Source organism: Euwallacea similis, chromosome 21, assembly GCF_039881205.1.
Source record: "Euwallacea similis isolate ESF13 chromosome 21, ESF131.1, whole genome shotgun sequence".
Classification (NCBI taxonomy): domain Eukaryota; kingdom Metazoa; phylum Arthropoda; class Insecta; order Coleoptera; family Curculionidae; genus Euwallacea; species Euwallacea similis.
The window spans coordinates 274,313-300,607 of NC_089629.1; the positions used below are offsets into that span (position 1 = coordinate 274,313).

The 26,295-nt window shown below is 34.5% G+C and overlaps 2 protein-coding genes across 2 annotated transcripts; both read left to right on the top strand.

Annotated features, from left to right (window-relative positions):
* Positions 1-375: 375 nt before the first annotated feature.
* Positions 376-20,999, top strand: rod (rough deal). Its single transcript, XM_066400644.1, has 24 exons — positions 376-552; positions 1,410-1,699; positions 1,861-1,977; positions 2,037-2,240; positions 2,294-2,493; positions 2,547-2,989; positions 3,043-3,207; positions 3,514-3,624; positions 3,684-3,832; positions 3,894-4,200; positions 4,286-4,561; positions 8,197-8,674; positions 14,418-14,954; positions 15,008-15,036; positions 15,584-16,179; positions 16,234-16,405; positions 16,453-16,737; positions 16,973-17,332; positions 17,411-17,573; positions 17,904-18,060; positions 18,123-18,323; positions 19,956-20,187; positions 20,636-20,785; positions 20,843-20,999. The coding sequence occupies exons 1-24, from the start codon at positions 409-411 to the stop codon at positions 20,948-20,950; spliced, it is 5,874 nt and encodes a 1,957-aa protein (XP_066256741.1). The 5' UTR covers positions 376-408; the 3' UTR covers positions 20,951-20,999.
* LOC136415997 (piggyBac transposable element-derived protein 4-like) lies at positions 11,359-13,547 on the top strand. The gene is given in 5 exon segments (XM_066400949.1): positions 11,359-11,381; positions 11,483-11,704; positions 11,865-12,794; positions 12,796-13,414; positions 13,530-13,547. Coding segments are annotated over 5 exon segments (1,812 nt in total).
* Positions 21,000-26,295: the final 5,296 nt, after the last annotated feature.

Below are 26,295 nucleotides of genomic sequence, written 5' to 3' on the forward strand. Positions count from 1 at the left end.
CAGCAATATAGTCGGCGAAGTCGTCTACCCCTGTCTAACATGTTAACAAATGCCATAATCAGCTGAAAAGAATAGTGATATTGCCGCATTAGATGTGCACTAGGAATGCATGAGTTCATCTGTCAAAGTCAACCTGCTCACATCAAAATTCAAAATACCGAAAATCCGAATAACCGAATTCAATTATTTCGGAATTAAAACACGGAAAAAAGATTAATTTTAACCATTTCCGACCATATTAATATCAAGCAACATTTACATGAATACCAAGTGATTTGAAAAGGGTAAGTACTTATTGCACTACATCTTATTTTACGATGCTCCGGAAAACGGCTATTTTCCATCATTTCTAGTGATTAGCTAATTGGTACCTGCCGCGGGTTTTATACCTCTTAATTAACCATTAGCATGGCCAATTTTAATGTGTTTGAGACTGGCTTCGACAACTTCAAGGAAACAATCAATTTTGGACAACGTGGGATAGATGGCCAGAGTCTTTTTGAAATTTGCACTTTGGCTGTGATGCGATCATCCGAGGATGTCGATGTTTCAGTAAGTTTATCATTATGACTTTAAATATGATGATGGACATAAAAATCAGGGAATCTATTACCCTCAGGATTCATGCAACAATGTTCATATATTTCACTTTTATTCAGAGTTGAGCACAAAAGAGGCTTTAGGAGGTGATTTCATAGGCTGAAATAAAAAAAAAGTTCCTACAGAGATGGGTCCATAAACAAGTTAAAAGGGAGTTAGGGCCCTTTGAATGTGGCACTCCTTAAATGGTATTTTCTAAATAACTCGGGTGCTATTTAAGCTAAATTGATAAAATTTAGTTTTTGACAACTTTTTAAGAATTGTGATACAAAAATTACATTTCTGACTGACACCAACTTATTTTTTTATAAAATTGGCCCACAGTGCTACTTTTATTAATTTATGACATGGAAATGGTACATCTCATATGTTTTCAGCTAAATAAAAATTTGTACATAAAAGTATGCAGAGAATTTTTTGTTATCAAAATATACAGTATTCCTCAAAACAGTGCAACTGGCAGTGGATTTGTAGTAGAGAATAACCTCTGGGTATAAAATTTTATCACAATTAAAAGTATTTTTGATGGTTTAATGCTTAGGGAGTAATCATGTGACTTACCTAACTATTTTTTTTCACAATAAATAAAGTATAGATCTGCCTATTGAGATGTTGCAAGGTACATTGTAAATTGACATTCCTCTTAAATTGTATTTAACCCCAATTGCTATGTTTCGTTGAGATTGTTTCAAAAATATGTATATACACACACATCTCATTACTAATTAATAAAATATAAGAAAAATGTTTTACTATGTATCTACATATTAGGCTGTTTTAATTATTTACTGAGTTGTCTTTGGTTTTAGCAAAATTATGAGCCTCATTTGCATATAAAATCATGCTGTGAGCCAAATGGAAAGCTCTGCTTAGGAATAGAAAACTGCTTACGTATAATTGAAAGTATTGAAGAACCAGATCTGTTGCTAGTTTATGAGTTTGATAGCAGATTAAATGGCATTTCCATCTCAAGTGATGGAAAATACATTGCAGTTTGCACTAATGGCGGAGACATATATGTTGGGGACCTGTCAACTGTTGCCAAAAAATTGGATGATAATGTAGATGTGATCACAGAGTTCCCGACAATTTTTAAAAAGTATGCAAATGAATACATTGTGCGCCTAATGCGTGATTTTCCACATAGCCATTTATGCATTTAACATTTAGATATAACTTTAGTGGCAAGGCAATTTATGGCTATCTGGAAATATGAGTATACCAAAAATGTTTCTGCCTATTAAAAATAGAATTTTCTAGGAAATTTGCAGACACAGCTTCAGATTCCTTTTCCAACTCTTTCATAGGAATCTTTAATGATAATTCGTCTTCATTGCCCACGTTTTATTTTATAACGAAGATTGGTCAAGTTATAAAGTTTGTTTTCAAAAACTGATTCAAATATATATGTATATACTTATATTGAGTCTTTTTAGAATAGCATTGTCAGCGTCGACAACAGAAAATGAAGAATTTGAATCTGACGTTATTTTCAATTTTAATATGACCTTAAACGTTTGCGCTTTAGTCTACCCCTATTTGTGCGTAGAGGGCAAAACGCTTAAAATCATAAACCTTGAAACTCAAATTTGCAAAGAAGATGACTTCATGGGATTGAAGCAATTGTATTCACTCACGCAGTGAGTTCTGAATTCCAAAAAAGGGTTGATAGCTGCATGTTAATCGTTTTCAGTAACTTCCTTGCTTGCGATTTACAAGATAACTTATACATCTTGGAACCTTTGTCTTTAGGAATATATAGCGTAAATGATAATTATATTAACTTGAGAGATTTGCGGGACAATTTTGTTATACTTACCAACGATTCTGAACAATTCATCGTTGGAATTAGCAAATCTGAAACCAAGATTCAGGCCTTCAAGACGTTGCGTGGTGAGCGTTTTAAGTACTTCATGAAATTCAAATTTAATACTTCTTTTTTGCAGGGCTTGAAGTAATTTATAATATTCAGTTGGAGCACCCTGTTCACTTTTTGGATGCTAACGGCTATTCAGAAGACGTAGCTTTTCTGACCTTTGTTCATAAAAACAATGCTCTCTCTGAATTAAGATTACAAATTATTTCGCCAACAAAGCCCGAAATGCGGGTCCGGAAATTAATTGAAAGAGGCGAATTCGATAAAGCAGAAATTTTTGCCAAGCATTTTAATGTTAATCAAGAGATAATCTCCGAGGCTAAGGCGATTAATATCGTACTAAAAACAGAATGTTCGACTAAAGATATAGATGATTTACTTAAAATATTAGACACTTTACATAATCAGTGTTTTAAAATGCAATGCTTAGATGGAGTAAAATGTAAATTACCTAATGATACTAAACGTATACTTTGTTACGGTGCTTCTATGGAGATTACTGTACGAGATAGCGTAAGAGTCTTGATGAAGTTTTAAATTTCATATTTTAGAATATATTTTTTTAGATTACCAACCTGCATAGTTCAGAATTTAAAGGAAAGATAAAATTCAAAAATCTTCTAAATAGATTTTATGCATATTCAAAGATTTACCAGGAGTATGATCAATGTAAATGGACCTATTTTTCAGAGTGTGATATTACCGATGAGCTTCTAACGTTTTTACTACTGGTAATGGCCATTTTATGTATTCTATTTGAGTTGCATCTATTGTATCTATTGAGTTTTGACGGCTTATAAGTTTCACATAATTCCTATCTATGAATCTGATATTCTACGAATGACGTAAAAATTCTTAAATTGGACAAGAAACTAGAATTTCAACAGAAATTCAGCAGCCAGAGGTGTGCAACAAAAAAGGTTTCTTAAAAACATACCATAACCGAAAAAATATATTCCTGCATGCTAACATATTCCGATTTTGTGCTACTTATAAGTCGAACCTCTTACAGTTAAGTAATAATTAAAGTTATATAGGGACAAGTTAGTGAGGCCACGACTCTGGTAGTTACTCTTCTGTCCAACGAACAAAGTATTACGTCACTCGATGACCAACGCATTAACGAAATTCTTAATTTTTTAAGTGTGGTAAGGAGCTTATTTTAAAGTGTTTTGCGCTGGCATTTCATAAAAATATTCATTTGTAGCTATTAAAAATGCCCACATCTTTTTTGAACGCTTTTATTCCACTCATATTAAAATACAAGACCCAGACTGCTACGTTGTTTGGGCAATGGGTCTATAAAACGGTCCAGCAAATGGAAACAGCAAGCGATTTTCCCCCATGTGCAATTAAGTAAGTTCTAAGCTCTCTTCTAGTTTTTCTGGCTCCTCTTCAGTATTTACCTGTTTTTCAGATTTCTAGACGACATGTTTAAATTGGTAACGTCTAGTTCGAGTCATGTGAGATCTGAAGTAATGGAATTAATTGAATCACTGACTGATTTAAGAACAGTATTGGACAATGTCCAACTCCTAATGAACAATTACGCGATTCGTCTGGCTCTAATCGACTGCTTAAATGGAAAGCTAAGTATCATAACAACATTAATAAACCAAAATTGGATACTTGATCAATTTATATGCGTGATGAAAGATTTCATATATCCATTTTTGTTGAAATACAGCGATGATCCTGATCTATTTTTGTTCTCTCAGATACAAGTAAGTTGTGACTGCTCAAAAGATTTAGAAGCGTAGTCCATATACATATTCTATTTTGAGTTTAATATTTAATATACTATTTTAGGATTCCTTCAAATATGAAGAAATATTTAGGGTAGACACTGCATACGTGATCATAAAATCCATAAGAAATTTTGATTTGCGACTAGATGCGATAAAAGAGATTTTAGAGTACACCTCTAAACCGTGGAGCGATGAAATAAAGAGGATTGCTATGTTAGCATTTGAGGAGAAGTCCACTAATCTGACTGTTAAAATTATTGAGCAATTGCTGAAAGATGAACCAATATTGGCAATTTTTCAGAAGTATAATATTAATGCCAAACAGTTCAAAAGCGACGTTAGTACTTATGTACCTATTATTATCTCTAGAGATATGTCTCTGCAGTCTTACATATTTTGAAGGACAAATTTTGTATGAACACTTATACAGGGTATTTCAAATTCGACCCTCACCATTGGGATCTCGGAAACTAGAGGAGATACGAAAAAGATTAAATGGGGGCAAAGTTGCGCAATCTAGTGCTTGATCGAATACCGTTTTCAAAATTTTAATTTTCCGAGTACTTCCGGAGATATCCGAGAAAAACTAAAAATTGGAGAATCCATTTTTATTTTTTTTTAGCGTTATTTGACAAGAAAGGTTAAATCCGTAAGCACATTTTCATTGTCACTTTTTCTCAGCTACACAATGACATATTCAAATTTGCGATCCGACGTTTCGTCTTTCGGCTACCATCATCAACTTTATTTTTTCTTATGGGCGCCATATTGGATTTTTCAACAAAAAAATAGTGCGTTTCATTCTGAATTCATTGATATAGAAATTCTTATAATTTACTTTTTTAAAAGCCGAAATATTTAAATAAAAAGAAATATTACATAGTTGGCCTTGACTCCATCGAAAGACTTTCTTTTGTTCGCGTTATATGACAGAACTTCTCAAACGAATTTAGAGCGTGTGCAGATTTCCAATGAAAATGAGTTTCCGAAGTGAAGAAAAACGAGATATGTTAAGACTTTATTACAAATTTGGTAGGAACAGTACGAAAACAGCTCAAATGTATTTTGAATTATATCCGGAAAGACAACAGCCGCATAGAACATTATTTAAAACTTTGGACGAACATTTAGCTGAGTTTGGTGCTTTTGAAAAACCTAAGATGAAGTATGGAAGCAGAATGAAAGAAGATACTAGAAATAACCTACTGGCAGAGACAAAACTAAATTATTATTAAATGTTACAACAAGTGCTCAAATTGACGACTTTTTTGTGGGGCACTTTGAAAAATAGAATATATGAGAATCGAGATTATAACACAATAGAAGAACTTAGAGAAAACATCATTACACAATGTAGAGTAATCAGAAGGAGAAATATTATTAGGGCTGTCACTAATTTAAATAGACGTGTTCGTTTATGTATGCAGGAGGAAGGTCGTCAATCTGAACACTTGTTGTATCATTTAATAATAATTTAGTTTTGTCTCTGCCAGTAGGTTATTTCTAGTATCTTCTTTCATTCTGTTTCCATACTTCATCTTAGGTTTTTCAAAAGCACCAAACTCAGCTAAATGTTCGTCCAAAGTTTTAAATAATGTTCTATGCGGCTGTTGTCTTTCCGGATATAACTCAAAATACATTTGAGCTGTTTTCGTACTGTTCCTACCAAATTTGTAATAAAGTCTTAACATATCTCGTTTTTCTTCACTTCGGAAACTCATTTTCATTGGAAATCTGCACACGCTCTAAATTCGTTTGAGAAGTTCTGTCATATAACGCGAACAAAAGAAAGTCTTTCGATGGAGTCAAGGCCAACTATGTAATATTTCTTTTTATTTAAATATTTCGGCTTTTAAAAAAGTAAATTATAAGAATTTCTATATCAATGAATTCAGAATGAAACGCACTATTTTTTTGTTGAAAAATCCAATATGGCGCCCATAAGAAAAAATAAAGTTGATGATGGTAGCCGAAAGACGAAACGTCGGATCGCAAATTTGAATATGTCATTGTGTAGCTGAGAAAAAGTGACAATGAAAATGTGCTTACGGATTTAACCTTTCTTGTCAAATAACGCTAAAAAAAAATAAAAATGGATTCTCCAATTTTTAGTTTTTCTCGGATATCTTCGGAAGTACTCGGAAAATTAAAATTTTGAAAACGGTATTCGATCATGCACTAGATTGCGCAACTTTGCCCCCATTTAAACTTTTTCGTATCTCCTCTAGTTTCCGAGATCCCAATGGTGAGGGTCGAATTTGAAATACCCTGTATATTACATATTATAAAAGTAGAAGCGACATTATCTTCGTTAATACGACTTTCTCGTGAAACCGATACAGGGTGGCTGTCGTAAAATTATCCCTTCAGGTACGTCATTTCGAAAATCAGGAGAGTTGGAAAAAAGTTAAAATGGGTATAACATTTCCAGGCTTAAATAAGTTCTATTTTTTCTTGTTTTTATACATATACTGGGTGACAACTCAACAGGGTGATGGGGTCTTTTTGTTTTTCAAGATGATAGTGGATCAGCTTACGAAGGCCATCCTGTGCAAATAATTAGATTTTTCAGAATGTATCTCACTGCATAATAAAAAATTATTATTTCCTATCTGTTCAGATTTCAAAACATGTAAGATTACCCTAACACTAAATGTATTAGGTGTATACCTATGACTTCGCGTTTTTTTACGCATTTTCAACTGCTTGAAACTGTATAAATTTATTACCAATGTTTATTAAAAATAATTTCCATCGTTAATGACAACATTTTCCCAGAGATTAGGCAGTTTATGGATTCCATCGTAACAAAAATTCGTCAGTTTTGAAGCGATCCATTCATCAAGCCATTCTTGGACTTCTTGGCGATTCTGGAAGCGTTGCTCTGGCAAACCGTGAGCCATTGAACGGAAAAGGTGATAATCCGACGGGGCGATATCTGGCGAGTATGGCGGGTGCGGTAAGACTTCCCATTTGAAATCCTTCAAGGTGTTCTTGACTGGTTGAGCGACATGAGGCCTTGCGTTGTCATGAAGCAGTATGACTTTGTCGTGTCGATCCGCCCATTCTGGCCTCTTTACTGCGAGTTGATTACGCAACTGCACTAGTTGTTGGACGTAACGATTGGCAGTGACTGTTTCGCCAGGTTGGAAAAGCTCGTAATAGAGTACGCTGCGCTGGTCCCACCAAATGCAGAGCAATACCTTCTTCCCGTGGATATTTGGCTTTGCGGTTGAAGTTGTTGGCTCACCCGGGCTTACCCATGATTTTTTCCTCTTTGGATTGTCGAAGTAAAGCCATTTTTCATCTCCGGTCACGATACGATGTAGAAAAGACTTTCTTTGAAAACGTTCAAGCAAGATCTCACACGTCGTTTTTCGTTGCTCTTTGTTCCTTTCCGTCAATTCATAAGGCATCCATTTTCCTTCCTTCTGAATTTTTCCCATAGCGTGAAGACGAACCGAAAGCGTTTTCTGCGTGACGTTAAGGGAAGATGCGAGCTGTTCTTGCGTTTGCGCGGCGTCTTCGTCCAACAAAGCCTGCAGTTCTTCGTCTTCAAATTTTTTCGATGGCTTACCATGCTCCTTGTCGTTGAGGTCGAAATCACCTGATTTGAAGCGCTGAAACCATTGTTGGCAAGTTCTTATAGACGCAGCACCATTGCCATAAGCCTCAACGAGCATTTGGTGAGCGGCAGTGGCGTTTTTCTTAAGATGGAAAAGGAAGAGCAAAGCTTCCCGCAAATGATGTTTATTCGGCACAAAATTGGACATATTTAAACCTTAATTGAAAAGTTTTAAAAGGTCATATAGCAATTATCATATATAAATAGAAAGCTGGTAATACGGAGCAAAAAATGAAATAAAATTCCTTAAATAAAAAAATATTTTTTCAAAGAAAATAGAACTAGAAATAAAAACGCGGAGTCATAGGTATACACCTAATATATAATTCACTGACACTAATTTTTAGGTAGAGCTTTACTGCTCTCGAATTCTGTATAATGCCGACGATGAAACGGCCTTTAATGAGATCCGACTCATTCGCAGTGATGATCAACTTTCAGCTGACTATTTTGTGATAAAACATCTCATATCAAAGGGCAAAATAGAGATTGCAGGGAGGTTGATAGATAACCTAACCAATAGTACAGATGAATATGTAGCAGAACTATGTGGCATAATATTTGAGCACTTGTTTTTCAAATGCCTAGATGCTCGAAAATCTAAATGTAGTAGGCATTATCATGAGGCATTGACTCCCATTTTCAACCGTTTGGCGAAACGTAGCTTAAAAAGTGAATTAGATGACATAACTTATAAATATAAAATGGCACATGCATCCGGTGCTATTTACTTGAAGTATGGAGAAAATGTGAATGCAGGGAATCTTTCCATCATGAAACGATCATACTTGTTGGAAAAAATTTCACCCCAAATCCTCGAAGATGGTGGGTCCATGGCAAATTTAAATTGAGCTGGGTTGATAAATGATACCGTATTACGTTTGAAATTTCATCAATCGTCCGATTTTTTCGCCCACTATCTCGTAGTGAAACTAAATAGAAACTCCTGAAACATTTCAAGTTTAGATACCTGATTGACTTGCATAGAACCGTTGGTACATTAAAATTAAATCTATGGTACAAAAGAACCCAGCTATTCTTTAACAATTTCATATACAGGGTGTTCTAAAAAGTTGTGCGAAACTTAAGAAGATTATAGGGGACATTATGGTGAACAATTTTTGCATAGAAACCCTTAGTCAAAAGTAAACCATTTTGCCTCCAGAGTCATTTTTGTTCGAAAATATGTTAGTTCGTTGACACAAAAACTTCGATATTTAATTCATTTTTTTATCATCAAGATAACGCAGAAAAAATATATAATAAAGATTTAACACGTTAACCACCCACCATACATTTGAAATTTTAGTCGATGGGGCCTAAAACGAAACTTTATTTTAAAATGATTTTTTGATTACATCACTGTCATATACAGGGTGAGTTTTTTAAATGTGTCACGTAAATATCTCTGAAGTTATGAGTTTTAGAAAAAAAAGTTTCAAATAAAAAGGGGATTATATGAAAGGGGAAAACTTTTGGCATCATCACTGTTTCGATTCAAGGTCAACTTTGTTTTTTCAAATGGAAACCCTACATTTTTTTGACAGACTCTGATTTGTTGTTCAAAACAAACATGTTTTTACTTGAAACATTTTTTTATTCATTAGATATTTTTGGCACAAATTGACATTTTTAAAGAATTTTGTTCTAACGAAAATGCTTGTATCGATACATTCAAGAGAAGAAATTTTAAAAAACATAAGTTTTAAACAATTCAATCAAATAAGTATTCAAAATTATGTCCTTCTACTTCAATGCACTTAGCGATCCTCATTTTGAATGACTGTTGGATATTCCAATATGTTTCTGGTAGAATGTTACGGCAAGTTACTTTTATTCTTTCTTTCATGTTTTCAGCAGTTGTTGGTACTTCAGCGTAGACAATTTCTTTTAAGTACCCCCAAAGAAAGAAATCTGGAGATGTTAAGTCTGGTGAACGTGCTGGCCAGTTAACATAACCACCACGACCAATCCACTTTTGAGGAAACATTTCATCCAATTTTTCCCGAACAACTGTTGCATAATGAGCTGGGCACCCATCATGTTGATACCACATGGTCATTCGTCGATTTAGATTTACTTCTTCCAGAAGTATTGGCAAGTCATGTGCTAAAAAATCGAGATACTTTGCAGCATTAAGATTTCCATCGATAAAAAAGGGCCATTTAAATGTTCTCCTACAATGCCACACCAAACATTTACAGTCCATGGACGCTGGTTTTCCACCTCTCGCAACCAATAGGGATTTTCAACAGCCCAGTAATGCATGTTGTGTCTGTTAACTTGCCCATGGTTTGTGAATCCAGACTCGTCCGAAAACAACACATTCAAGAAAAAATCATCATTTTGTCTGATTTTTCTTTGAGCCCAAGTACAAAAGGTAACTCGGTTTTGAAAATCGTCACCATGTAGTTCTTGATGAAGAGAGAAGTGGTAAGGATAAAACTTATGATTTTTTAAAATTTTACAAACACTACTTTGTGAAATACCAGACTCTTCAGCCAGCTGGCGAGTACTTACATGAGGATCAAGTGCAATGGCAGCTAAAATATCAATTTGATTGTCTTCATTTTCAACGACAGTCTTTGAGCGTGCTCTTTTTTGTATTTCGACACTTCCTGTTGCTCGAAATAAACTAACAATTTTATTGACAAAAGTCCGTGACAGAAGTACGTTTTGTGGGAAACGCTCGGCATAACGCTGCACCGTTGCAGTAGAACTTCTACCTGATTCGCCATAAGCTAAAATAAATTCAATTTTTTCGTCTTTTGAAAATCGCACTGCCATTTTACAATATTTATTATTCTAAAACTGAATTAAAATTGTAAGCGAGTAGGACTGTGGGTTCTACTTGTTTACAAATTGATAAAACATCTATTTATTACGTTATTTTATTATTTCTTTATTCGACCAGAAACATATTGGAATATCCAACAGTTATTCAAAATGAGGATCGCTAAATGCATTAAAGTAGAAGGACATCATTATGAACACTTATTTGATTGAATTGTTTAAAAATAATGTTTTTTTTTTTTTTAATTTCTTCTCTTGAATGTATCGATACAAGCATTTTCGTTAGAACAAAATTCTTTAAAAATGTCAATTTGTGCCAAAACTATCAAATGAATAAAAAAATGTTTCAAGTAAAAACATGTTTGTTTTGAACAACAAATTAGAATCTGTCAAAAAAATGTGGGGTTTCCATTTGAAAAAACAAAGTTGACTTTGATTAGAGCCTGAAGATGACCTTGAATCGAAACAGTGATGATGCCAAAAGTTTTCCCCTTTCATATAATCCCTTTTTTATTTGAAACTTTTTTTTCTAAAACTCATAACTTCAGAGATATTTACATGACACACTTAAAAAACTCACCCTGTATATTTGACTTTTATTATAAAAATGCCAAAAATCAGTAAAAACACACTTTGAAAATGAAATCCAACGTTTGAGATTCGGAGTCTAAAGTGGTTGCAGGCCATGAAACCCATACGTGGGTTTCAGGAGAGACATGTTTGCGACGCGAACTATTGAGTATATTTCTGTTGATACTTGTCAAATATTCCTCTCTGCTTTCCGGGATAAATAGGATAAATACTTCCAGCCACTACCAATAGTTATTGTTTTCTCATTAGGTGCATATGTGCACTGTGTTTCTTTTTGTACTCGCAAAGTGGTCGTATTTATCAGCGTAATCCAGTGATAATTACAAAAATGGCTGGTGATTACGAAAAAGAAAATAGAAAACTTCAAAAACTGTGGGACGAACTGCTTTCGGATGAATATAATCCTAGTGCGAGTGATAGTGAAAGCAGCGATGATGATTTTGAATACCGCCCGATAAAAAAATTTAAAACGTAAGTAATTTTGAAGTTTTTTTTTAAAATATCTGCTAAATAATTAGACAATGCTATAATAAAACTGAATTAGTTTCCACTTTGCTATTTTCATAGTAGTAGCGCATTTTTGCTCATTTTCAAGGTAGTCGTAATAGCTATTTACCCACGCTTTTTTTAGGACAATTTCTAATTCGGATCATCATGAACCTTCTGTTAGCTGTTCTGGATTTGTTGTTAGCGACTCTTCAGTAGATGCGATAATAGACGATGTTATCGCAAAATTTAGCGCTGAACTTTCAAACGAAAATATCCAGAAAGAAGAGATTGCAATCAAAAATTTGGTGTGGGGCGAAATAAATGGTTCCAGTTTGAAACAATTAGATTTTGACGTTCGGAATGTAGGAATTATTTCTGGTTTGTTTGATAAATATGCAATGACTCAACTTGAAGTATTTGGAGAATTTGTTGATGATGATCTATTGGAAATGATTGTCATTGAAACAAATAGGTACGCTCAACAGGCCTTGAATAAGCCTTTGCCACAGAATTCTCGGATGCATAGATGGAAAGACACGAATAAAAAAGAAGTATTGAAGTTCCTAGGTATTGTCTTATGGATGGGATTAGACAAAAAACCAAAAATCACTGATTACTGGTCTAAAAACCCCTTTTATGCAAGCGAAATATCTTCCCACTTATCCCGAAACAGATTTAAGTTACTTCTTCGAATGTTTCATTTAAGCGATAATGAGAATGTTGATAAATCCGATCGCTTAGGAAAGATATCACCTTTGCTGAACAGGTTGACCAAGAAATACCAAGAGGTGTATATTCCGGAAAGGTCGGTATGTATTGATGAAACCCTAGTGCCATTTAGAGGAAGGCATACATTTAAGCAGTACATAAAGAACAAACGATTCAAATTCGGAATAAAAATATATAAACTCTGCTGCAAAGACGGATATACTTATAACTTAAAAGTATATTGTGGCAAAGATAAAAATTTCGAAAAACCGGCAACTGTATCCACTGTCCTTTCCCTTATGAAGCCTCTCCTAGATCATGGGAGAATTCTTTATACGGATAATTATTACACAAGTGTCGCTTTAACATGAACTGCAACAACATAAAACACATTTAGTAGGTACGTTACGAAGTAACAGAAAAAATACTCCCAAAGACGTAGTAACAAAAAAATTAAAATACAAAGGAGAACTATATTCAATGGAAAGTAGTAACACGGGAGTAATAGTTTTGAAGTGGCTCAATAAACGGGATATATTATTCTTGAGTACAATACACACAGATAGTACAAAACAGGTTCAGAAACACAGAAAAGTAATTGAAAAACCAAACTTAGTATTGGACTACAATGCCAGTAAGTCTTTTATTGACCTATCAGATCAACTCAAATCGTATTCTTCACCTTTACGCAAAGGAGTCAAGTGGTACAGAAAGCTGGCCTTCGAAATACTACTAGGAACTACAGTCGTCGATGTATTTATTACTTACATGGCTATCACACAAAACAAACTACAAATAACGCAATTTCGGGAAATTCTCGCAGCCTCCTTACTTGAACAAGATTACGAATCTCTGGAAGAAATCAACCAAAACTTGCCCGATGTAGAAAATCATATTATGGAAGAAATCCTAACCAAGGATCGACGTAAATGCGTACATTGTTACAAGAAAAATAGCGAAGAAAAAGGACGAAAAGAAGCCCAAGTGAAGACGTCAAAATCACGATATAAGTGTCAAAAGTGTGAACGTTTTTTCTGTTTGCCATGTTTTTTTGAAACACAAAGCTTTTAAATTGTAAATACATTATCTTATTTTAAAGAACTTGGAAATCTGTTAAATTTTTATTTATGTAATAATAAAGCATTTGTTCAATAAACATTTACATTTACTATTGCAATGAATATTTTTGCAAAAACAAAAACAAAATTCGTAGGCTCGTTGGGTATTTTGGTCCACCTAATAATTTCGCCCCATAAGCAGCAGTGCTTTTTGAAACCCATCCGCTGACTTTCGGTGCCTAAAGTGCCGGTGTAACATGAAACCCAGTGTATGGGTTTCGGAGCCGATTTGACAGAAAAAGTGAAACCCATGGTTTAGGCTTCATGGCGGTTAACGTGTTAAAACGACGACTCCCAACCAGGTCACATAAATTTGTTTTTTGAATCATTGAATTGCGCACCCGTCGTAAGATGAGCAAATCTTGTTGTACGAATAAAGAGATTACACCATCACTCTTTTCAACAATTCTTTTTGCATGACTACAGTTTCATGCACTAACAACTTGATGCAACTCCCTTAATAAAAAATCTAACGGACTTAAATTGGGACTTAGCGCTGGCCACTTGATAAGTCCTCTTCCAATCCATTGCTCATAAAAATATTGGTTTAGATGAAACTACACAGTACAGACGAAATGTGCAGGTGTACCCGTCATGTTGGAACCATATTCTATATTGTATTTTCATAGGAGCGCTTTAATAAAGATTCTTATTATAACAGGAGACAAAAAAGTGTTTATTTTGTTCTTTTATTGTACACACTTAAGTTAAATATCGAAATATGTTTCACAAAAATGACTCTTGAGCCAAAACGGTTTATTTTTGATTAGGAGTTCATATGCAAAAATTGTTCACCGCAATATCCCCCTCATTAAATTTGGCACAACTTTTTTGGAATACTCTGTATACTTTAATTGCGCGTGTTCCAGAATGTCCAAGTTTACCAAATCAAATTAGACATTGTACTCAACTTGCCTCACTTTTTGGAGAACCGGTGGAAGAACTTATTATCCAGTACCTACAAATGATTTACGATTTGGATCTGCTGGTGGAAATGGGCAACCATTTATTGGAAGAATTTTCAAACCCAGAAGTTCTCGTGCAATGCGCCATGACGATTCTAAACTCTAGCGTACTTCGGCTCGATCACAGCAACAACGAAACTTTTTTGGACTTTATTGAAACTAAAAATGACACAATCAATGGTTTTAAGTCCAACAACGAAACGATACACTTAGCCAAAGAGTTGTGCGTTAAGGCTTTATTGTGTTATGAGGAAAAGGATGGGTTTTTATCGACTAGTTTAGATGCAACACGCTTAGTTGATTTTTCGTGTTATATTGGTGTTGTGGAAACCGAACTTAGAGGTTTTTTGGAATTACATCGAACATATGTTCCTAGAAATTTTGGCACATCATCATTTGAGCCCATTAAGATGATGCTTAATTTATATACAAGTTTAACTGGTAAGTTGTCTTATTTACCTTAAAAAATATTGTTAATAAAAATTATTTTTCAGTATCAGCAGAAAACAATTCTATCAGATCGGTGAGTAGTCTTTATATTTTTCTTTAGTAACGCATAGGGATCCAACGAGAACTAGGCAAGGTGGATTCTTCATTATGGGTTTGCTGATGGGTAGTTTATCGAAAATAAAAATATGGTTTTTTTTTTGGCAGAAAGGGCGCAGCTACCGGTATACATTGAGGTATTTTCAAGATTTTATGGCCAATATTACTTAAGTAATAATAAGATATCAAATTGGGCCGTAGCGGGTTTCTTTAATGATCCTCCGAGATAAAATAATAAATGAACAATTTTGAGTTTTTACATTACAAAGCCATTATGAGAAACACTGCCTTTTTTAGGTTGCATTGACTAACTATACAGAACTCAACATTTTGAATTTTTGATCATACAATTTGTTAATCTGTCATTTCTCCATTTTGCGGTTTCAAGACCTACTATAATCAAATCAATTTTCATTATTTCTTTATCAAGTAAAAAAAAAGAGTTACACAAATTTTTGTCTAACTCTTATAGTAGAAACGCTGGGACTGACTGTACATCGGTATAGTTTATGATTTTCTTTCAGATTAAATTACAACATGAGATAGAAACCTTCCTCACAAGCCTTGAAGCTTTGCTTGTAGATGAACATCAAATCTTAAGGGTTTTATATATGGTGAAAACCATTCAACAGTGTTTCAATCACCTACAAGAGCCTGATTCTTTTGTATGTACCTTACAAACCTTCGCGCAAACTGTCCTGACCAAAGCCATTGACGTTATAATTGGCCATACTTTTTTGGACGGAATGCTGCTTTGCGATCTTATATTTATATATCCTGAAGAAAAACTCCGGAAACAACTTCTTTCCAAATGCTTAAAACTCTGCAAACACCAGCCTGAAAAAATGTCTGTAGTTGCTTCTATAGGATTGGATTTAATAAAGACAGACAAAGTTAAGCCTGTAGAAAAGGAATATCTTTTAAACCTCAAATGTCTTTGCAAATGGTGGTTTAAATTGCTGGATATGAGTGTTTCGTATGGCTCATTTTTCTGTAACACCACAGAGTCGCGCTTTGATTATTTGGTAACTGAAGGAAAGTTGAAAACTGAACATTTTCCGGAGTACTGTAAAGATTTTGAAATGAATTTGCAAAGCTGTTACCTGAAGTATTTGAAATTGTACTGTTTTCAGCCAATATAGGTTGACTATACATTAATCTCTTGGATTTCCAGAGTTCTTTTAAACTGGCAGCCAGACGTCAAGTATGTAACTGATATACGTGGGAGGAAGAATGCTGTGATCGAAAACTCGGAAAGCGAGTTATTGGCCATCTGCTCAAAAATCGTATATCAGATAACTGATAAAATGAAAATTTTGCACCTGATTTACGACATTTGGCCACATGTGCGTAGTAATTAGATTAAAAATAATATACTGATACTTTTTTCTAGGTCAACTTTTACTATTATGAAGTATTCACAGTTCTACTACGTCTGTGCGAAGAATTAAACTGCTACGCAGATGGATTTCTGGACAACTCAAGCCTGGAAACTTACGGCACTATTGTTCATTTCCTCAAGTCATACAGGAGAGTTACCAGTCCAGGTCGTTCGGAATTAGAGCAATGGTTTGCGATTCAAAAATCCAGGACCGTGATTGATCCACTTTCAGAGTTTAGACTTCCGTTATCTAATAGTTTCCGCTCTACTGATATATGGAATATCGTCAAAAGTGAGGTAATTTGTGGATTATAAAGTCCATTTGGTTAATTATTTTTGTATCATGTTCGAATCAACGAATCATATCCATTGCAAATCTTTCGGGTTCATATGAACCACCAATCAAAATGGTATTTTTATGAACGATTAAATATTGTTTTTCAAGGTTGTCTGATAATAATAGTATTTTTTTTAATAGTAGATTATTTCTAGTGGCATTAGTTTAAAAGTGATATTTCTTTTCGTGTGCCAGGTCAACTTGAGCACCTATAAAGAATGGATACAACTCTCTAGCTCAGGCATGGAATACCTCAGTCGTCTCGACATATGCTCATATGCAATCAACAGCGTTTTGGTCGATTTTTTTTCATCTCCAAGCTCAAACGGAAGTTGGGATTTATATTTACGGAACGAGCACCTCATCGCCAGCGTGGATGAATGTGCAACAATCATAAACAATTTAGAGCAGGCGACTGCTGCCATTTATACTATGATGTGCGATATGCCTCCGGGTGCTGACAAAGTGCATATGGCTAAACTAAGCTATAAATATGCCAAGATGTTGAAGAATGAGGATAGTAGCGAAGAAAAATGCTATGAAATCTATGAAAAGGTGGAGTAATTATATGTATTTAAAGTTATTTTTTGCTCTGTCTCACGATATTAGAACATTTTATTTCTGAATTATTAGGTGAAGCAGAGATATTTCAATTGTTCAGCAACGCATATCCTTCACAAATATAAACTAGCGGAGGACAAGTATTTAGAAAAAATCAATGATTGCCCCAAGCTATTTTGGAGCCTTTGCAATGATTCGAGAATAGGGTCCCCTGGCAGCGAGTCAAGTTGTCCAGGTAATAGTTATTTAGCCTTATCAAGAAAATAGGAGACAGGCAGACCGACTAGTTTCCGGCTTATCAAGATATGTCTAATTAGTGATGTGTAGCACAGTAGCACGAGACACGAACTAGAGATGTTAGCGCACGTTTATGGTAAAATTTTCTATCAGTTGGCATAATGCGAAGTCCAGAAGTGATGTTTTCGCTATAACAATTATGCTGTTGCATTTTTCTGTTGGCAATCTAAGTGTTTCATTAATTCCCTTGAGCTAAAAATTCCTTATGTTCCCACTGAATTGATTTTGATTGAATTCGTAATCCGGGTAAAATGGTTGCAATTTTTAGACATTAACAAAGCTGTGGACGAACTTTGCATTCTATTCAAACTCGATCCCAGTAAACAGAAATTAATGGTATTAGCCAACCTGTTGAACGAGAAAACACCACTCATTTTAGACTGGCGACGTTTGCCAGATAAAGATGGATGTGACCATTTAAAAAGGTTTGTCATGGATTCTAGTGTTTGTAATATAAGAGCGTAAGTAATTTGTTCGATGTTCGTAGGGCAATTTATTTATGCAGTGGAGAGGAAAAAAATGAATGGTGTCATTATCTTCTTGAGCAAGGTATAGAGTCTAGAAGAGCAAAGCCAGAATCAAAAAAAGTTTCCCTGCATTACAAAGCAAACGCTTTGATATGCGTTTTCTTTATTAACGACCCTGAAAATATAGAGGCATTAATCGATCAGGATATTAAGGATTTTGTGTGAGTTTTCGCTAAGATCTAAATAAAATGTCTTCCTTTGGTGCATGCTCAAGTATCTTTTTGAAAAAAATGCCGAAATAGCTGTGATAGCATTTCTTCCAATCCAATGTAAATAATGCTATTTTAAAGATGCTTTAAGGCGAAAAAGTCGTGATATAAATTATATTTTTTAAATTAAATTCCGTTATTTTTATTAGTTTAGAAATTGTCAATTTACTCAATACACATACATACAGGGTGGCGCACTTCACCTCCCGTCGCCTATAGCTCGGTTATCATTGACAGTAGGATTTCGATATTTTATATACTTTACCTGTGTCTTAGGACGTACTCCAGGAAAATATTTCTAATTATACAGGATGTCCCAAAAAAGTGTGACGATACCGAACTTTTTTTTTTAATGGAACACCCTATTTTTTTTCACATATAAATGCTTTCTATGATTGTCTACATATTCCTAAAATTTTGTTGATATCGGTTAAATAATACAGGCGAAAAAAATTAAAAACTGAACAAAATTCGAAATGTCCTCCGTTCTGTTGAAGACACAAATTAAGACGACTATGGAAGGTCTTGTAACCTTCTGCAATTCATAAAAAAATCGAAGGTGGCTTTGAACAAATTCGAAAAAAAATTTCAAACACATACTTTAGACGTGTAATGGTTGTAAGATAATTGCAATTATAAAATAAGTCCTATAAATAATTCGATTGTCATAGCAACCGTAGTTTTTTAATCAATTTAATTACTATAAGAATGGTTTTCCGCGAACAACTCTTGAAGTGTTAGGAATTGCGTCAGACATGTAATTCGAAAAATGTTTGTTTTTGAATTCTGCATCGAACTAAATTAAAATATACGGGGGTCCCAATTTAAAATAAGAAAAATAAAACACTTTGAAGTTTGAAAAATGTGACGCTAAATTTTGGAGACCCTGTACAATATCGATCATCGAAACTTTTTTAATAAAACTAATAAACCATGCTTAATAAGCATCTTGAGTAGTTTCTTTATATAGACATTATCTCTATTTTTTATTATTTTTTCAAGCAGAGGCGCAAATGTAATTTTTTTCAGTTTTTAATTTTTTTCGCCTGTATTATTTAACCGATCTCAACAAAATTTTAGGAATATGTAGACAATCGTAGAAAGCATTTAAATGTGAAAAAAAATAGGGTGTTTCATAAAAAAAAAAAGTTCGGTATCGACACACTTTTTTGGGACACCCTGTATAATTAGAAATATTTTCCTGGAGTACGTCCTAAGACACAGGTAAAGTATACAAAATATCGAAATCCTACTGTCAATGATAACCGAGTTATAGGAGACGGGAGGTGAAGTGCGCCACCCTGTATATAGGAAACCATAAATTCTTGTCGAAGTATAGGGATTTTGAAAACAGCAAGACATATGAATGAGACGTAGTCAAATGAGACCAAATTCGCGTAGAAGATATAATTTTTTGCAACTGTAAATTTAAAAAGGCACCTCTATAATGACCTATTTTTGTGTCTTATATTATAGAATTTGTATCACATCTCTTATTGTTTTATTTTCATTTTGGTCATGCATCTTTGTCAGATTCTTTAATATAAGGAGATGGCTAGAGAAATATGTCATTCTTTTTTGTAGGAAAATGGTGGATAAAATGTGTATAATTGCAAAAATGAATGAAATAGGAGTATTCTGTGATTCCACTGCATATCTAGATCAAAAGTCTAGAAAAAAACTTCTAAGACAGTTGGCAACAACAAATATTCCAGAGGCTTTTAAATGTATCGCAAATATTTGTCGTATTTATGAGGAGTGCGACAATATCAAGTATTGGGATTACATTATTGAATCCTCACTGAAATTTAATTTGGTAAGAATAAAGCATATAATGCCTATTTCTGTAATTTTTATGTCATTATATATAATTTTAAAAATTCCACCCTGCATAGAAAAAATACTTTCGTATATGATCATTGTGAAACGCAACATTTATCCTTCCCCTACAGATCTCGTGGAATTCAAAGTGTTCCCCAATATCGCATGGCGGCTTAGGGGGTTTACGTTCTTCCCAGTAATTTGTAACTTAATATTGTGATACGATTTTGTTGTACACCATGTACCATCTGAGAAACGTATTAGGTGGTACACGGTACTTGAACCGGCTATCGGTGGAGCATCTTTAAGGTTTACTAATATTTATAATAATTTGGCTACCATTGAAACTCAACTATGAAATTTTAGCAAAATTGTTTTGTGTTGTGGCATTGATGACTGAAATTGAAATTTTGTAAGTACTTTTGTTTTAAAAATTGTTTTAGATGGATGATGTACGGGACTATTTGGAATTTCTGAGCAACCGGTGCCTAACTGAAATATTGAAAAGGGCTTGGCAGGAAGTGCTAAACTATTCATTTAACACTTGCGACTGGAATACTTTGACTGAGGCGGATGTGTTTAAGTTGTTACGGGTATGAAATATTATTATTTTTATCAATGACTTAATCAAATTGTTTTCTAAATTTTAGGCATGCCCCTTTCATGAAATAGATATGATGCCTTTAATAGAAAAATCGGACCGGTACCAGAGGCCGGATATAGCAGAAATATTGAAGAAATTCTTAAAAAAGTGGTAATAAGTTAATTTAAATATATATGTCGTTGTTCTTTAGAAACTAAATAGAAATCGTTACGGTTTGCGGCTAAAAGAAGAAAGTTAGATCACAAATAAATTGGATTTTGAAATTTAAGCAAGCTCTTGTCTAATTTCACAATCACAGATTCGCGCATCATCACCGAAATTGTAAAAACTGTAACAGACAATAGTTAAGTAGATACCTAATGTTTTAGCAGATATTCGTAAATTAATGAGATTAGATAGGTGTCACAGGCTCAATTTTTGAGAAATGTTTAATGCCAAAAAGCGTTTTCCGATATCATCACAACCCACTAAGATATAGAAGGTTTTTCGATTTTTAGCCATTTTGAAAATTGCCAATAACTTTCTTATTTATTAAAATATTGGAATTGCGTAAAAATATTACTGTAGCACCTTTTTTAGGTGGAATCTGATACAGTACTCATTTTTTTTCTGCTATTCACAGTTTTCCTACAAATTCATTTTTCAAATATAAGTCATAGGTGGCCATGGCTTAACAAAATAGACAATTTTAAACCCTTTTCAACGATATATATATATGTCGGAATAGCGTTTGATGCGTTTTCCATTTTGGAGGAAAGGTATCTCTTTAAAAGTCAAAGAATGAAAAGACAGACTAGCGAATTCACTACCCCACGACCACTTTTCTGCTCGTCAATCTATTAACTGCCAGTTCTTTGTCCCTGTTGTCTTAACTTTCCCAGTTCTGGTGAGTCCTTCAGAACCGTGGGAAAAGTACCTGCTAGTCCCTATTACAAAGGAACCAATAGTTTAGTGTCACCCAAATAATTAGCACACATGGCCACTTAAGAGCGTCCTGGCATTAGTGACCTCGCTCGACAATGCTTTTTCTTAAGAAGGCTGTCAGCCTGCCCTTCATCTTATTGTCTCTTCTAATATTACATCTACAGAACTTAAAAACTAATAAATCTCCTACATATATATATATGTGGGTTTTTCTTTTATTCGGTTGTCTAGGGTTTATGTATAATTGGGATAGGGTACAATACGAAGCTTAAATGGTAACTTAATTAGTAAAAACTCGCGTCACTTAGTTCGTCGTTCACTCCGGATATCAAAGAGGGCGATTCTCCTTGTCACAAATCTTAAATATTAAACCTGGGGGTAATAAACCAGTGTCGTACCTCGAGTAGAGGCCAGCGACCGTTACAACATCTGGCTGCTGCGAGCCAGCACCACGAACCATCCTTTGTTTGAGCCCTTAGCAACCATCCTCAGGCCCTTCTTCCTTGGTTCAAACAAAGAGATGTTCGCTTTTTGGGTTTTTTCCGTGACACAGATTCTAGGAGGTTACTGGGAGAACCCAGCAACAGCCGAGAATCACTCGAACTCAGGTACGATACGCATGGGCGTAACATCGAGGTACCTCACTTTTTAATCCCCCTCGGTTCCTCAACCCTAATTTAACTAATACTATCTAACAAATATTCGGACTTTCCCGTTGGTGTCTCGATTTGGTCAGACAGTAATAATTACATTTAGAAGAGTTAGAGCGATCTGACGAGCGGATCCTACATATATATATATATATATACAGGGTGGGCCACAAGTAACGCCTCGGAATCTCATGACAAAGCCAAGAGATTTTTTAACTGTTTCTTTTTTGAGATGTATACAGACTAACTAGAGCTACATTTTAAAATTATTTTTAAAGTATACAGAGTGTCCCAAACACATGTAATTGGTCAAAGTTGCATTTTTTAAAATGGGATGGGGTATATTATATAATTTTTGAACTCAACCATTAAAATAAAATTAAGTTGTATTAAGGTTTATGGTATCTAACTCTAGCAGTTTTTGAAATAATTCAGTTTTTGTCAAGATGCAAGATAATTTTCAACACCCAATCTCTCATCCCATATTTAAGTTTTTAAAATAAAATTTTAATAGGAAGCCGTCAAGGGACCAAATTTTATACTGTAAGTTTCAAAAAGTCGGCGAATTGTACAGGGTGTTCTAAAAATTGCGCCAAATTCGTTCAACTTTTAACTGTTAATAACTTCTTTAATTTAAATGGGACACCCGGTATGTTGTGTTACTGTTAGATGTCAAATTTACTTATCTATCGAATATCATTAGGGTTCCCTATACCTAGCTCTACTCATTTTCGCAAAAAACATACATTTTTATAAAAATATCTAAATCCCCAATTTTAACATTATGCCATATGAAATTGCCAAGATATCCATGGAATTTTGACATTAAGTTACATTGCCATCTTGTTTAGATCTGTCATATTTAGTTAAAAGTGATTTGTTTATTTGAAGTGTTAAAAAATTTTAATTGGAAAGATGTTTTCCTATTCGATACCAGGACGAATAGACATGATTATGGTGATAGGAGAATTAATTATTTACTTGCGTATATTTGTATATTACAATTTTAACAATATTAACAAAAAGCATTAAAAAAAATGCAACTTTGATCAATTACATGTGTTTGGGACACTCTGTATACTTTGAAAATAATTTTAAAATGTAGCTCTAGTTAGTCTGTATACGTCTCAAAAAAGAAACGGTTAAAAAATCTCTTGGCTTTGTCATGAGATTCCGAGGCGTTACTCGTGGCCCACCCTGTATATATACATATATATAATATATACACTCACTTTCACATGAAATGCACCACCCAGTAATAATAATAATTAAGTCTTGTAATTTTGGCAAAATAATGCTTCATAATAGAGTATCAAATGATCAAACTTTCAGTAAAAAAGAAAGAATGCTAGTGGTTTTTTTGTCATCGAATTATTAGATTTTTTATTCAATTGTAAATAAATAAAATAATATATATATATATAATCTTTATTTCTCAATTAAGAAATGGGCTATCGACCAATGTGGTCTTTCTGCCCGTGAAATACAACTTAAAGGTATTAAAACTAATAGAAGGGAAGAAAACAAACAATTAGACAGCCGGAAAAATGAAAAACTCACTCCATGAAGTAGTCCAGCAGGGTTTTAGAGGGGAACAGGAATCGGTGTTGTCTCGTCTGTCTTGTTAGGCAAAAGAGGTTCAGTAAAGTCCAATTGTGATGGTTGTCCCTCCATTTCGCTTCTAGATGCGTTAATCTTTCCGTTATTTTAGTCAGTTGTGTGCGTTCATACAGGAGTTCGTTGGAAGGGTTGTGCAAGGGGTTTTGAGGGTGTCTAATTTTTGTTATTAGTCTTAGTGCAATTTGTTCTGTTACCTGTATGTGTTTTTTTGTCTTAACTGAAGCATTCGCTCTCAATATGTGTCCGTAGTCTAGTAACGGTCTGCAGATCGCTTTGTATATATTGGTTGCGGTTTTAGTACTGACTCCTTTGTCCTTGTACGTAAGTCCTCTGAAGTGCTTTGATCTTTTAATAACCTCCGATCTTACGTTTTGTACGTGTTTTGTAAATTTCAGTTTTTGGTCAAGTATTATACCGAGGTATTTTACTTCTTGTTTTGGTGTTGTTCTTTGTCCGTCTGTTATTATTGTCGGGGAGTTATCTTTAATTCGATGATGTGTTAGTAGTAGTTGGTTTTTCGCGACGTTTGGTGTTAGTCTCCATTTGTAAAACCACGTCATTGTATTGTTTGTTAGTGTCTGCAGTCTTGCAACAGCCTTAGTTGTAGTTCTGTCATGTGCAATTAGTGCAGTATCGTCGGCGTATTGTAGTATGTATGCTGTTTTGTTAAAATGATTTTTGTCCTGTATGTTGTGGTTGTAGATGTTGTAGAGAAACGGCGATAAAATAATATTTACATGGAAATATCAGTTTATTTTGTTGTTGAACTGTGAACAAGACATCTCAAAATACCCCCAGTGAGACAACGTCGAAATTTTTCCCACGTTTCGGATTTTGATAGAGGGCGAATTATCGGCATGAAGGAGAGTGGACTTTCTTTTCGTGAGATTGCCTGAAAAATGAATCGGAACCACACCACGATTGCGAAAATATGGTCTTCGTGGTCTGAAGAAAGGGTTCAGCGACATCGTCCAGCTGGACGTCCTCCCCGTAGCAGCAACGCACGTGAAGATCGACTTCTTAGACGGATGGCCATTGGTGATCGATTTCAAACAACAATGTCTGTTGCAGTAGATTGGATGGGAGCTCTAAATCGTCGGGTGTCGATGGCAACAGTTTACAGAAGAATTTCGTCTTTTGGCCTGCATTCATACCGCCCAAATCTACGACTGCCACTAACCGCCCAACACCAAGCTTCCAGATTGGCCTGGTGTCAAGAACGAATTGATTGGAATCATGAGTGGAACAATATCGTCTTCAGTGACGAGTCGCGATTTTGTTTATGGATCAATGAAGGTCGTAGAAGAGTAAGACGATACCGAGGTGAAAGAAGAAATTTGCAGTTTTCTGAAAGGCGCCACACAGTTTTAACACCTGGTGTTATGGTCTGGGGTGCGATATGTGTTGGCCAAAGATCTTCTCTTGTGTTCGTTCCAGGCACCCTAAACGCACGTCGCTACATTGACAATGTTCTGAGGCCAGTATTAGTACCTTTCATGCAAACTTTACCAAATGGCATTTTTCAACAGGATAATGCAAGACCACATAGTGCGAACATTACTCGACGATACCTAGAAGAAGCACAATTGGAAATACTGCCTTGGCCTGCACGGTCACCAGACCTATCGCCCATCGAACATCTTTGAGATATGATGAGTCGCCGTCTTCGAAATTTACCGAGACCTCCAAACAATGTGGATGACCTACGACATCATCTTGAGGTAGCATGGAATGAAATACCCCAGAAAGATATTGGATCATTTGTTGCAAAGCATACCGCGAAAAGTACGTGCTTGCATTGCCGTACGAGGCGATGTCACTAATTATTCATTTTTTTTATTATCAAATGTTGTATCTTTTAACTGAAAGTCTGATCATTTGATACTCTATTATGAAGCATTATTTTGCCAAAATTACAAGACTTAATTATTATTATTACTGGGTGGTGCATTTCATGTGAAAGTGAGTGTATGTAGTATATACTTGAATATTTATTACCGAAAATGACGGAAATATAATATATTAATTTTTTTGACATAAGTTAGCTATAAAAATTGCTGTCAACGCAATGAAGCAACTATTAATTAATATAAGTCTTTTGTTTTATAATCACTACTGTTGTATCAGTGTCATTTCCAAAGTTTATTTTGAGTTTTCTCTTGATATATTGACTCTTAGTATTTAGTTAGAATGTATGAAAATCTTGAAAAATATGAGATGTTAAAATGTTATATATTATCAAATGAAAATTCTCAGTGTTCTGTATAGATGTACCTATAGACTATTAGAAACAGGAGCACCAGTT

Excerpts from the sequence above, each read along its gene's own strand:
- rod (XM_066400644.1), top strand. The coding sequence starts at position 409 with ATGGCCAATTTTAATGTGTTTGAGACTGGCTTCGACAACTTCAAGGAA. Across the intron at positions 2,494-2,546 it reads GGCCTTCAAGACGTTGCGTG|GGCTTGAAGTAATTTATAAT; the intron begins GTGAGCGTTTTA and ends TCTTTTTTGCAG. Across the intron at positions 2,990-3,042 it reads AGATTACTGTACGAGATAGC|ATTACCAACCTGCATAGTTC; the intron begins GTAAGAGTCTTG and ends ATATTTTTTTAG.